This window comes from Oratosquilla oratoria, chromosome 24 (genome assembly GCF_046742065.1).
Source record: "Oratosquilla oratoria isolate Oo_2021 chromosome 24, ASM4674206v1, whole genome shotgun sequence".
Lineage (NCBI taxonomy): Eukaryota > Metazoa > Arthropoda > Malacostraca > Stomatopoda > Squillidae > Oratosquilla > Oratosquilla oratoria.
Genome location: NC_134800.1, coordinates 54,607,649 through 54,622,648, shown reverse-complemented (window position 1 = coordinate 54,622,648; position 15,000 = coordinate 54,607,649). Strand labels below are relative to the sequence as shown.

General features: G+C 39.8%; 2 protein-coding genes across 2 annotated transcripts in view; one reads left to right on the top strand and one right to left on the bottom strand.

Annotated features, from left to right (window-relative positions):
* Nucleotides 1–10,451, bottom strand: part of LOC143038352 (uncharacterized) — a 42,838-nt gene extending 32,387 nt beyond the window's left edge. Inside the window, exons 1-2 of the mRNA XM_076207383.1 lie at nucleotides 10,371–10,451; nucleotides 5,571–6,255 (exon numbers count right to left, since the gene is read on the bottom strand). Coding sequence (XP_076063498.1) covers nucleotides 5,571–6,255; nucleotides 10,371–10,451 — 766 coding nt within the window. The remainder of the gene's footprint in view (nucleotides 1–5,570; nucleotides 6,256–10,370) is intronic.
* LOC143038646 (solute carrier family 2, facilitated glucose transporter member 1-like) overlaps nucleotides 10,285–15,000 on the top strand; it is a 57,585-nt gene continuing 52,869 nt past the window's right edge. Inside the window, exon 1 of the mRNA XM_076208140.1 lies at nucleotides 10,285–10,733. Within this exon, the coding sequence (XP_076064255.1) occupies nucleotides 10,635–10,733 (99 nt within the window). The 5' untranslated portion in view covers nucleotides 10,285–10,634. The remainder of the gene's footprint in view (nucleotides 10,734–15,000) is intronic.

The following is a 15,000-nucleotide window of genomic DNA, read 5'->3' as shown; positions in this document are numbered from 1 at the left end:
GCAACTAGTGACGGTCACTAGTTGCCTACCATTATTTTAAATTGAGCCTTTCACACTACGTCACTGCGGTTGCCCGGTTGCGCAACAGGCTATGGCTGTTGCCCGCTCCGGTAACAAGTGACCGTCACTGGCAGTTGTCGTCACCGACCGTCTCTTTCTTGACCAGCAAAGCCAACAGAAGCACCTCCTCCATTGATGCCATTCTTTCGACTAATGAGATGATGAGAAAGGATTCCACAACTCGGTGACAGTCACTGGTTGCTTGCAGTTGCCCGAGACTTTCACACTAGGTAACTAGTGACTGCCCCTAGTGACGGTCACTAGTTGCCTAGTGTGAAAGGGGCCTAAGTATCTATTAACAATAATAATAATGATAATAACTTTAATAATAACAGTAATGATAATAACAACAACAATAGTAATAATAATACCTTCTCTTACCGAGGTGCCATTTCTTAAGGGGTTTTTACACGTTCAAACATGCTGGACAACACGTTTGACAACACGATGTTTGAGAGTATGTTTGAACATGTGAAATGGGTAAACATGTTGCACCAACGTGTTTGAATGGATGTCTGATCTGGTCTGACTTTTGTGGGCGGAGCTTGGTCGTTCATGTCCATGCATGAACGTCTGAACACGCATCAGTCTCCAACCGTCATACATACTCAAATCTCGCGGAGTTAAAATCCATAACAGGTTTTTGACGTCAGCGACCATGGAACTCCATTCTCTCCGATCTTAAGGCATAATGAACAATGTGTATTAAGACATTCACTTCCCAAAGGAGTAGGAACAGGATGATAAATTACCTTTCTTGGATACATTGATATGGAGATCGGCTATCCAAGTGAATTTTTCCGCTTATAGGAAAACAACAAATGAAGATGAATTCATCAACTATTTGTCGGTACAGTGCGAAAGAGCAAAAATAGGGATTGTGAATTGTGATAAGGTTCTTCTAAAGAGCATTAAGAATATATAGTAAGGAGTTTTGTAGAAGGAAAATATGCATACATCATTAATACATTCAAGAAACTAATTTTCATTTTAGACTTATTGATAAAGCTTAAGAAGAAGGCCATTCATAAATATAATAAGAAGAAAAGGGAAACAAAAGGTTCCTAACTTTCCGTATCATCTTCAGCAGTAGACATATATCTGAAGAAAACGGGAATGTAAATTGCAAAAAAAAAAAAAAAAAAAAAAAAAAAAAAAATCAGGAGGATAGGTCTTGTAACAAAGGAAAACAAACAAGGATAGCATCATATATAGCAACCCATGTAACGGTTGCTAAAAAAAAAAAAAAATTACACAGGAGAAACGGGACGTGGTCAAGGGAAAAGGGCACGAGAACATCAAAGGCTCAAGGCGATGTGAGGGGGGGATTTACACAATCAAACATGTTGGCCAACTCGCTCATCAAACCTCCAACACAACATGTTTGAAGAGTTGTTACACGTTTAGACCAAACAGACAGACAACCTCAGTCGGCGCCAAGAGAAGGGGACAGCATGCCCCTTACTCAAGACGAGGTGATGTTAATTGGGATATTGGTAATTCAAAGAAAAGAAAAGGAAACGTTCAAAGTGGACAAAAGGACCACCCAGATGATTGGCGCAATTATATGCGCATGGACGAATCAACATATTCAGAACTTTTGAATTTAGTCACTCCATTCATTACTTGTAAAGCCACCATTATGAGAAAATTCATTAGCCCTCATGAACGGCTGAGCGCAACATTGCGGTTTTTAGCAACGGGAAAGTCTCTTTAAGACTTGAGATGTTCAGCTCTCATCGCAACAAGCACATTATCTAAGATCATACCAGAAATTTGCCATGTCTTCTAAAAGAACTACAAAGACAGTTGACTTTTTTCATCACATCATCCCGCGTGCACTGAGGGTCAAGTTCTTTTAGCTTTCCATGCAATTCATCTATACCTTTATTTCTTAAATTCCTATTAGAGTATTCTTTCGATTTCACCTTCCACAATGCTATATGATTCCTATATATGTCAATGAAATCCACCATAATTTCCCTTTCCTTGTCCTTAACGGCATACGTATCATTCATTTTGGAAATAATCGGCAAGTCTGTCACTGAAGGAGCTGCTATAGATGTTACCTCCGCGAGATTTGAGTATGTATGACGGTTGGAGACTAATGCGTGTTCAGACGTTCATGCATGGGCATGAACGAGCAAGCTCCGCCCACAAAAGTCAGGTCAAATCAGACATCCATTCAAACACGTTGGTCCAACATGTTTACCCCTTTCACATGTTCAAACATACTCTCAAACATCATGTTGTCAAACGTGTTGGCCAACATGTTTGACCGTGTAAAAAACCCTTAAGACACCATCGAACAAACAACTCTCTGGTGAAGCACATGGAGCAATATCAGCACTTTCCACACTAGGAAAATGCATGGGTAATAATGAAGAGCACGAGGAAAAAGATGATAAAAACACTGGAGGGCAGCAAACATTTGTAAAGTCATCAGTGATAAAGAAGGCATTGGTTTGCTGGGCTAATACGTCAGCAATGACGGCAACACAAAAGAGACAAATGTCCCCGTCATCAGCACGTGAGCACGAGAGGTCAAAAACCTACAGAGAGAAGGAATAAACTGACCCAAAAACGAGGCGAGAAAGGAGACAATGGCAAGAACTTCAAGTTATATACCCCACACGAGCAGTCACATCACGTTTTGTGTCTGCAATCTCTCTAAGAATAGGACATTGGTCCGAAACTTCAAGAAAATAAACTCACAAAAGCTTCCCCGCTTTGTTTCATCCTAACCCAATAAATACTATACTTAGCAACAGGTACAAAAGGAAAGAAAGTGCTAAGATGTACACAGTAGATACGTGCCACCTGCTTCCTTTCTCTCGTGTGGTATATTTACCGCAGACAGCGAGCGACAAGTGTCGGGTGAGGCTGCAGTGAGAACTGCTGAGTATGCCCCACTCCCCTTTTCGTGGGAAATGTATGACGTCTCCCGAAGTTCAGTTCTAGGAAGGGGTCAGTTGAGAAACAATTATACTTCTGCAAGGGGAAGAGCACGGCAAGCTGGCGGTAGGGCATCGGATCGGGAACTGACACGCCATACTGTAGCTCAAGATCTAAGAATATAAGGTCTCACCACTTCCGACCGAATTTCGAGGGAGTTGGCACAGCGGGCCCGTGAACGTCACCTGGCTGTTCAAAGTGGGGTTGGCGGGTCCTATAGCTGTCAGTTGAAGCTGGTGCGTCGTTTGTGAAAGACGTCGCTTTCGCTCGCACCGCTCCACGCAATTAGTTATATTCTGACAAATATTATATAAAATATGTATATAAATATATATAAAATATTATAGTTCCTGTCTATATATATGATATATAATATATATATATATATATATATAATATATAAAATATTATAGTTCCTGTCTTCCTTGGCGTTTCAGTTTTCTTCAGTGTTTCACAAAGAGAAAATGGACCCAGCCTAATGACGTCAGAAGCTGCGCAGAAGAATTCAAACGGTCTGACCTGTATATTTAGACCTTGCTGTAGCTCGCTTGAGAATCTATTGGAGAAACTACGTCGAAAACAAAATGGCAAAGTTACAACTTCAACGAAAACGGGTCTCGCCCTGACTGGAACATACTCGAGTCTTCTTTGTTTCCAATTGGTCATCTGTTCGAGTGAACTATCCATGACACACAATGTGTTTTTGTGTCATCAATCTTAAGGCTAAAATCAGCTAATGGCCTGTTAGCTAGGAAGCGTGTCGCACTGATCCCTAGGATTCCCTAAAGTAAATTCACAAGATAAAAGATCACAAAATAAAATCTCACAAGGCAAATGCTCATAAGACATAAGCTCACAAGATATAATCTCACGCCCTTAATGAAAAAGACAAAAGCTCACAAGACAAGCTCACACCATTAATCAAAAAGGCAAAAAGCTCAATTTCGATATATTCTAAACACTATATATATATATATATATATATATATATATATATATATACACACACACACACACACTGAGTTAAACACGACAGCATTTTGGCACTGGTTAATCTTCTTACTGAGATTTTCAATTTTCCTCACAGTAGGTCTCATTTCAGGAGGGTGGGCAAATACAAGCCTTCCATAGTCTTCCATATTTAATTGACGTTTCGACTTCAGGGAGTCATCTTCAGAATAGTTACAAGAGATAAGTCACAATTTTCAAAGCTACATGATTCACAATTGACAATGATGTACAGACAACATGGGTTTAAATATGGGCCGCTTGGGAACGCTGCATGGTTCGTGACCCGCTACATAGCCGAGCACTTCGTCTTGGAGGGGGAGGGGGAGGAGGAGGGAGAGGGGAGGAGTCAGGTAAGATAAGTCTTCTCGCTGGGGCACCACGCTGGTCATGTGGGGGTTGGTGAGGTGTAGGAGGGGGAGGGGGAGAGGAAGGAGGTGGGTGTTGCTGTTGTTGGGCTCCAAATCTCGTGGAAGAATTAAATAGCGGGATGGCAGAAATCATATTACATTGAATGTTAATAATTGGAGCTCTCTCCCTAATGTGGATGGCTTCAAGCATTTTTAGATTCCTTAATTTTGGCACAGAGTGTAACTATCCTAGTGTTATCCACGATTGTCTTCCTATCGATTATAGCCTGGTGGTATTGGAGGTGGTGTTGTTTAATTGCTCCTTGTTGTAAATGTAAGGACAACCGTCTACTCAGTTGGCATGTCGTGAACCCAATGTAAGAAGAATTACGGGGTGCTCAGTCCCCAGTAGTACAGCGATATTCATATAGGACATTGGTTCTCGATATGCCGCCATTGCCAGACAGATTGTTTTTCATAACAAGGGAACAGGTACGGGGGTTGTCATAGAATATAATAACTTTTAAGTTATCATAATCGCCTATTGGCTTACAATTTCTATGTATGATGTCTTTTATGTGTTTCTCATCTTGGCGGTACGAGCTACAATAAATATTCTGGTAAAATACAGTAACGGTCTTGGCTTGGTCCGGTGTTTTCACAGCCACTTTACGTTCTAGTAAATCCTTAGTTACACTATCAAAGTCTTGATTAGAATAACCATTATTTACTAGCATCTGGCGCAGGTAAGTAAGTTCTAAATGGAGCATATGCCAAGAGGAACAAATGGAAATTGCCCGCCGGACATATGCCCTAATAACGCCTTTCTTATAATTACGAGAACATTCACCAAGACCGTTCATGCATTTACCGCTATCCGTGGGCTTGCGATATACCATAGTTTTAAAGTTATTAGATGTCGCATCCACCAAAACATCAAGAAAAGGGATCTTATTATTAACATTGAGCTCTGTAGAAAATTGTAGCCCTGAAATGGCTTGGAGATTAGATCTGAGCTCTTCTAGTAAATGCACGTCAGAAACACAAAGATATCATCAACATATCTCAGATATAAATGTGGTTTCATGGTTAGGGAATGTAAGGCTTCAGTTTCTACGTGAGGCATAAAGGCTTGAGTATTAAGGACCCCCAAAGGAGAGCCCATGGCGACGCCATCTATTTGGACAAAAAGTTTACCTTGAGGACATTTGAAAGGGGCTTCGGTAGTGCAAGCAAGAAGCATCTCCTTCATGATAGTTATAGGCATTTTAGGTGGTGGTAGTGTCGGGTGATGGTAAACATAGTCTAGAATAATCTCAGTAGTTCTTAAAACTGGGGTGTTCGTGAAGAGACTGTGGGCATCGAGGGAAGCCATAATTCCTACGGGGTTGTTACTCCTTAGTACATCAATGAACTCGTCTGTAGATCTGAGTGAATAAGTGGTAGGGATAAATGCGGTAATTATATTATTCAAACGCTTAGCTAAGGAGTATGTGGGGGTGGGGGTCTGAGAAATAATGAGCCTTAGAGGGTTACCAACCTTATGGGTCTTGACATTTCCATAAAAATAACCAGGGGCATAATCACCAGTAATCAAATCAAATTTTAGGTCACCATTAACAGCATTCACAGCATTAATCAGGGAATTAACCTTAGATTTAAGATGACAATTGGGGTTCCGGGAGATTGGCCTGAACTTAGAACGATCCTGTAAAATATCAGAACATTTAGAAAAATAGGTGTCACGGTCAAGTATGACATAAGACAAGGCTTTATTAGCTCTGCGGATGACGATGCTTTCATTGTTACGGAGTTGCTCGGCGGCTTGACGCAGACTGGGAGTGAGAAGTCCAGGGGAATGCCGGTGTCGGGTTTTGGGGACCTACTGTGAGGAAAATTGAAAATCTCAGTAAGAAGATTAACCAGTGCCAAAATGCTGTCGTGTTTAACCCAGTGTGTATTAGTGAGAATCTGCGCCCTAAATATACAATACACACACACACACACACACACACACACACACACACACACACACACACACACACACACACACACACACACACACACACACACACACACACACACACACACACACACACACACACACACACACACACACACACACACACACACACACATATATATATATATATATATATATATATATATATATATATATATATATATATATATATATGCAAGCAATCACATCACCGTGATACAAAAATGCAAAATAACCACAGGAGAAAGGAAACTTGTAGACAGTAAGTACTTTCGTATATTACATCTTCAGACTAAATGACAGAGATACAGAGTTGGGTTTAAATGTAAGTATCAGGTGGCAACCATAGGGGGGAAGGGGGGAGACAATACAATGTGAGGAGGGGGGATGACCTTACCCCTATCGACCTGACCAACACATAAGGCTCAATCTGGCGGAAAGATCTTGGTGACCATTTGGGTTACCAATTTATCACATTTAAAATGACCATAGCTTAAGTTTATATTTTTATCAAACGTGCCTGATATTAAGCAGGATTCTATTATATTTCTTTCTTGTAGGCTTTTTCCTTTAGCTAAAATTGTTGCCTTAGACCAATCAATATGATGGTTGTATAATGCTTTATGTTGGAATAACGCATTATTTTCCTGGGCAGATCTCACACTATATTTATGTTGGGAAATCCTTGTTTCCAAGTTTTTCCCAGTTTGTCCAATATAAAATTTGTTACAATCTTGGCAAGGAATTTTATAGACCACACCGTTGTTGTTAGGAGGGCTGTTCTTAATTAAAGTTTTCTTAATGGTGTGGTCATATCTAAAAGCTACTTTGATATCCAATTTTTTGAGTAGGTTAACAATACTAAGAAAATTTTCATGAAAAGGAAGAACAAGTATATTAAGTTGTTTATGGTTTCCTTGTTCTTGATTGCAAGTTTTGTCTTTTTTAATGTCATCTAGTCTGAAGATGTAATATACGAAAGTACTTACTGTCTACAAGTTTCCTTTTTCCTGTGGTTATTTTGCACACACACACACACACACACACACACACACACACACACACACACACACACACACACACACACACACACACACACACACACACACACACATATATATATATATATATATATGACATTATACACAAACATATTACATACTATCTTCAAATTTGTCATCACATTTCTTTTCACTTGATTTGTTCTTATCTTATCACCCCCCTCGTTTCAGTGTTAATCAACAGAACCTTTTCTTAAATATATGTTGTTCATACGTTACTGACCGAGGTACTTTGAGCAGTTTTTTGCCAGTGATGGGCTACAATTCTGTCAGTATATAAGAACGCCAACTTGAGAAACACTCATTTATGTGGAGCTTCATAAGAGCTTTAAAGAAAATTGTGCCAGAAGTTAGTAGCTGGACGCAAGTCTCTAAAGCAGTGTTTCCCAACCTTTTTTCTGGCCTCACCTAATCACTTCTAGAATTCTGATGTCTTTTTTATGAAAGTGGCAGTTGCCGACAAGACTGACGAGTTAAACACCGTATGAGGACGGAGCCTTTATTTGTACGACGTTTCGCTTATTACAGCTTTTTCAAGCACTTGAAAAGGCTGTAATAAGCGAAACGTCGTACAAATAAAGGCACCGTCCTCATATGGTGTTTAACTCGTCAATTCTGATGTCCCCCCCATGTAGTGATATATAATTCTTATTTAAAAAATGAACTCTGTTTCAGGTATAGAAGCTTAAAACACCAATACTTTGATTTAATTCTTAAACTTTTATTTTCTACTTAAAATTTAAAGTTTGTTCAATCATAGGCCTAAACAAACTTCAAAACAACATGGCATACATGGCAGTGCAATCGGGAATAATGTGAAAATCGAAAACAGAATGATGGATGAAATAAATGTGTGATTGCTACATTTTTATTTATTGGAATGTTACGGCTAATAGATCACTAGAACGTAGACTCTGAATACCAAAAAAAAAAAAAAAAAAAATCAAATTGCCCCTCTATGGCTCGTACGTCTCACGTTGCGAACCACTCGTCTAAACAAATTCCTTTGTACTGTTTGGCCACTACATCCGATTGAAGTGAATATCATGTGACATTACTTATCTTATGTAATTTGTGATGTTATATGAAATATTATTTGTGATAAAAGTCTTGTGATATTTCTACATGTGATGCAATATGTGTATGATATATCATAATTTGATAAAAAAAAGTGTGAGCTTTCGTCCTTTTTTCAGTAAAAGGATGAGCCTATGTCTTGTGAGTTTATGTCTTGTGAGCTTTTGTCTTGTAAGTTTAAGTGTACTGGGAACTATTCAGTATATGTTGATACACACACACACACACACACACACACACACACACACACACACACACACACACACACACACACACACACACACACACACACATATATATATATATATATATACATATATATATATATATGTATATCTATATATATATATATATATATATATATATATATATGCAAAGTAGACCACTTGGAAAAAAGAAACTAACGAAGCAGAGCGCTTTCGTATATTACATCTTCAGTGCAACAAGTACATAGTAATAGAAATGCATAGGTAATATATACATGGAAAAAGGAACAAGGACAGTTTGAATAAGGGTAGCGAACAATTACCCCCTGGAGGGCGGAAGGTCAATGTCAATGATGGTGGGGCGACATCAGGTCACAGTCGCCAGAGTCAATGCTTCCACTAATGATTGTCGGGCGACATTAGGTCATAGTCGCTGGGTTACATTTCACCTGATATTATCTTACTAATTTCTTGACAAATAAAATTATCAAGTTTATATAACCCCTTGTGTAGGTTGGTATTTTGATTACTGGTGGTATGAATCAAACTACACTCTATTAAGTTTCTTGCTGTTATGTTGTTGGTATGATAGATTGCCTGGGCATTACCCCAATCATTTTTTTCCAAGTGGTCTACTTTGCATAAGTGAACACACGTACCCGTGTTCTTATTAGCATATATATATATGTATATATATATATATATATATATATATATATATATATATAAACATATATGTATTATATATATATATATACTCTATATATATATATATATATATATATATATATATATATATATATATATATATGTGTGTGTGTGTGTGTGTGTGTGTGTGTGTGTGTGTGTGTATTCACCTTGGTCTTTGGATCACGTGCTGAACTCGTGATCGACAGCTGTTTCCCTCCCGGAAGAGAGCTCAGAGCTCGTATGACCGATCTATGTGTAATGCTGTGACCTTACACGCACACACACACCCAACTCCCCGTCCACGAGAGTTGGAGTAACGACTCGAAGCGCAGCGATACTGAAATTATTTCAGCCCTGGGCAGGATTCGAAACCGGACCGCCGTGGTGACAGTCGGGGACTCTACCAACCGCGCCACCGAGTATATGTGTGTGTGTGTGTGTGTGTGTGTGCGCGCGTGCGTGCGTGTGTGTGTGCGTGTGTGTGTGCACGCGTGTGTGTTTGTACGTACTAGTTACATATTTGGGTTTTCCTACAAATTTACTACCTTTGAGCGTTAACGATTAGTTGCCAGGCTGGGAGCTCTTGCGTGTTAGTCCTATAGTCCGTTCTCCAATGAAGGGTTGCCAGATACATACATACATACATACATACATACATACATACATACATGCATACATGCATACATGCATACATACATACATACATGCATACATAGATACATGCGTACGTACACGGAAGTTAACGAAACCGACATGTGGAACACGGGATAAATGGATAAGAACCGCTCGGTAGTGAATGAGCTCAACGCCTTGCTTTGGAGGGGATGGGTGTGTCATTGATATGGGAGGTGCCTAGACGCTACGGGGAAGTCGCAGGCAGCGAACTCGTCTCAGCAGCAGACGCTGCTCGAGCCCCGCACGTGTCGGGTTGTCGACAAAGGCTCTGAAACCAACTCGTAACTGAAGACACACGGTCGAAGCACGTGTGTGTTGTGGGTTTGGTGCCAAAGACCGAGGACATCTGCCTCTCCCTGGCGTGCATTGTGACACAGGAGGCCTCCCCGTAAGGTGCTAGAAGGCCTGTTCTAGCGTATGCAAAACGTTCGGCCTATTCGTGCCTCTGGCCGCGTCGTCGTCTGCACGGAAGGGAGAGGAGAGGGAATAACTGTTGGCTACGAACTCTTCCATTGGATTTGCTCAACGAGTTCTGAACACAACCATCGCCATGACGTCCTTTGAGAGTGTTGACACACTTAAGCGTGAGGACGACGCCGCGACCAAGGAGCCCATCGTGGAACATATTCACCAGACACCCCAAGCAGAGGTAGGTTCTTGTTTACTTTCTGACTTTAACATCCAGTGGCTAAGTATCATTTGCACGGAAGTATTGGATGGTTCGGTCCAAGTCTACCTCATCAATTTACAGCAACCAGCTGGGATTTTGTGTCCTTTCACCCACAAGGATAGTTGAGATGAAGGATGGGGTTGGCATGGATGTGAGGTGGGTATACGCTCAAAGCGGGAAAAGCCCTTTGATATGTATGTATGTATGTATGTGTATTGTTACGGGATCTTGCCCATTGGTCCCATAACATTCTTTTCTCTCTACTAAATTCAACGCGTGGGATATTAGATTGCTTCCTTAGATTCCCAAATTTTACCCTATAAACTTCAGGCACTAATTCACAGGCTCGTAGGATGGCTGCTTTGATTTCATCGTAATCCTTTGTTTGTGAATCCTCCAAAGCACCATAAACTCTTAACAGTTTGCCTCTAAGGCATGTTAGCAACAATGCACGCCAATACTCCTTCGGCCACTGGTAATCTATTCCTTCAAACGTTCTAAAGTATCCACTTGTGATTCATCAAATTTAGCGTTATGTACTACATCAAAACTGAGCCTCCTATGCACGAGTTGAGAGTCTGATAGCACTCGTCTACTTTCTTGCAAGTTAACTTGAAGTCTAAGGTTTTCATTTTCTATTCTAGCCTTTTCAGTTTCTGCCCTCTTTACTTCAGCTTCTATCTTAGCTCTCTCAGTTTCTTCCCTTTTTACTTCAGCTTCTATCTTAGATATCTCTAACTTCAACCGTAATTCGCTTAATCGAGATTCAGTGTTTTGAGATTCACCCTTCTCTATTTTCTCTTCCATTTCTTCCTCACTTTCTGAAGTGACAGACACTCTATCTGCCCTTCCTTCATCTCTCATTGCCCCACTTTCATCACGATTAAGCACCATTTCTCCAACAATTCTTAATAATTTCGGTTTTATTCGCATCATGTGCGTGCTTAACCCCCAGACTTTGTGCTATGAATCTCAAGTCGTTAATAGTAAGGCTCTGTATCTTTTTCTTACTGGGTTCTTTGTGTACAAACTCCCATACCTCCTCTGCGCTTGTCAGCTTCATTTTATCACACTATTAATCCTATTTAATACTAAAAAATTTCGTTGGTAATTCTTTCACTTTACCGTTAAAATCCTGGCAATGCGCCGCCAATTTATATTTTACGAATCTCGCTCACTCATCTGACTTGTAACACATTTAGAGTGAATGAATGAGTTCCCAAGAACCCATGTCTTTGGGATAACTCAGAGAAAAATTACACGGGTTTCTGACTTGTAACACATAGTAAGAGTGAATGGGTGAATGAGTTCCCAAGACCTTTGAGTAACTTATATGCATACGTATATATGCACTAGTGTGTACATGCGTACATATGTATAAATGTATCAGGGTTAGGTCCAAGAACATAAGAATAAAGGAGACTGCAAGAGACCATAAGGCCTACACTAGGCAGCTCCGTATCCATCACCACCTGTCATCCCCATTCATAAAGTTGTCTAATCGTTTTTTAAAACAACTGATAGTTTCAGCGCTTACTACATGGTTACTAAGTTTATTCCATTCATCGACCACCCTATTAGTAAACCAATGCTTGCCTATTTCCTTCTTAAATCTAAATTTGTCTAGTTTATACCCATTACTGCGAGTCCTGTCCTGTTGTTTTATTATGATGACCTTGTTTGCTTCACCCTTGTTATAGCCTTTGATCCACTTGAACACTTCTATTAGATCACCCCGCACTCTACGTACATGTATTTGTACTTAGATTTAAGTATATTTTCATATACTTGTACTTGGAGTTTAAAAATTAATTGGTACTTGTCCCTGTACTTGTACTTAAACCCAAAGTACTTAAGAAATACCAAGTATATTCAAGTACAAACAAGTACGTTGTACTTAATCAAATATTTTATACTGTATGTGGATTCTAGCGAACTTTGTGATAATACTATTGGGTAAATACTCTTATTTGTTATATTTAGTTATAAAATTACTGGGTATATTATTGATATAGAACAAGGGAAAATGTATAATGCCTTGATATTTACCCATATATTCTGCATCAAATTTAGTTTTATTACCGATATGAGAAATACTGTATATAGAATATTCATTTGCATATGCAGAGTAATTCGTGGGTGTTTAACTGAACGACAAAAATGGGCTTGAGTTTATTCTTTGTGTGATGTTTAATTTCTTAAGAAAAGTATCAGTGGGATAAGAATTCACCTCAGAGGAAGTAGAAGCTGCGACGTATTTTGAAACCACGTGACTGAACATGGCAATAAATACTTAAGTATAATTTTCAAGACATGATACTGCACAAACATCCTACGCTCTCCAGATACAATGGTACACAGTATATACATTTTTATTCGCGGTATTGATTATTCGCGGTATTAATTATTCGCGATTATTATTATTATTTTTTTTTTCGGCAAGGTGCCTCCTACTGCGCATCTCTTCAGCCAAGTTCTCTCACGTTGTATTGCTCCCTTTCTGTCAACGTCACGCGTCATGTTTTTGTCTTTGTATATTGTGATAATCATTTCCTGACTCCATTTCCTTATTACATATATTATAAGCGCATTAGTACTTTAGTATGAACAAAGAACCAATGAGGAATGCAAGTTATGCAGCGATAACCTTCTGAAGAGGTGTAAGAAGGCAATATATTTTATAGAGGAGGTAAATGTTTCTGATAAAGTTTGCGAGGAAATATCTTCCACTGCCATATTTGGCATCGACGAATCAACTGTGCGCTATACCAAGAACACAAAGGAAGACATACGATATGCAGTACAAGCCCCTTGCAGTGCTAAAGTCGCGAATCTTGCAGTGCTAAAATCGCGAATCTTGCAATGCTAAAGCCGCGAATCTTGCAGTGCTAAAATCTCGAATTTTGGAAGTGCTAAACCCGCGAATATTGCAATACTAAAACCGCAAATCTTAGTGCTAAAACCGCGAATCTTGCAGTGCTAAAACCGCAAAACTTCCAGTGCTAAAACAGCGAATATTGCAGTGCTAAAACGACAAAACTTCCAGTGTTAAAACTGCGAATCTTGCAATGCTAAAATCGCGAATCTTGCAGTGCTAAAACTTCAAACTTCCAGTACTAAAACTTCAAACTTCCAGTGCTAAAACAGCGAATCTTGTAGTGCTAAAATTGCAAATATTGCAGTGCTAAAGCTGCAAATATTGCAGTGCTAAAATAGCAAACCTTCAATGCTAAAATCTCGAATCTTGCAACGCTAAAACCGCAAAACTTCCAGTGCTTTCAACACTAAAACAGCGAAATTTACAATGCTAAAACAGCAAAATTTGCAGTGCTAAAACAGCAAAATCTTGCCGTGATAAAACATCGAATCTTGCAGTGCTAAACCGCAAATCTTGCAGTGCTAAAACCTCAAAACTCCCAGTGCTAAAACAGCGAATCTTGTAATGCTAGAACCGTGAATCTAATAATGCTAAAACAGCAAATCTTGCAGTGCTAAAACAGTGAATCTTGTAGTGCTAAAATCGCGAATCTTGCAATGCTAAAACAGTGAATCTTGCAATGCTAAAACCTCGAATCTTGCAGTGCTAAAACAGCGAATCTTGCAGTGCTAAAACAGCGAATCTTTCAGTGCTAAAACCGCGAATCTTGTGGTACTAAAACAGCGAATCTTGCAGTGCTAAAACAGCGAATCTTGCAGTGCTAAAACCGTTAATCTTGCAGTTCTACAACCGTGAATCTTTTGCGAGATAAGATCATAGTAAGAATAAGTGTTATCTTCCTCTCGAACGGAAGATACGCGTGAACGAGGCGCTCCTTTCGACTCGAACTGATTCAAGAGAAATCGTACTCCTTACGCGAGTACCGTAGAGCCGTCGACAGAGGCGACCGTTCTTCGGGTGCTTCCCGCATGGACAAGTTCGGGAATCCCAAGAGACGCTTGCCTCTACGGAATGTCAAGGTCATTGGAGAAAATGTGTCGTTGAAGAGGAAAACTACCAGGCAGAGCCGGTCTCGAGTCTGGGAGGAGGGTAACGAGGATGATCTAAATGCCATACATTAACCCCAGGCATTTGATATCGCGGACATTTCCATTGCGACTTGTCTGGTGTAGGTGGTTTTGGTGAGTCTGTCGATGATGTCGAGGCAGAGGTATGTATGTATGTATGCATGAGGGCAGGAACATGAGTCATGTTCAGCTGAGCACCATGCACACTTTTCATGGGCATTGCAATACCGAGAAATATGAC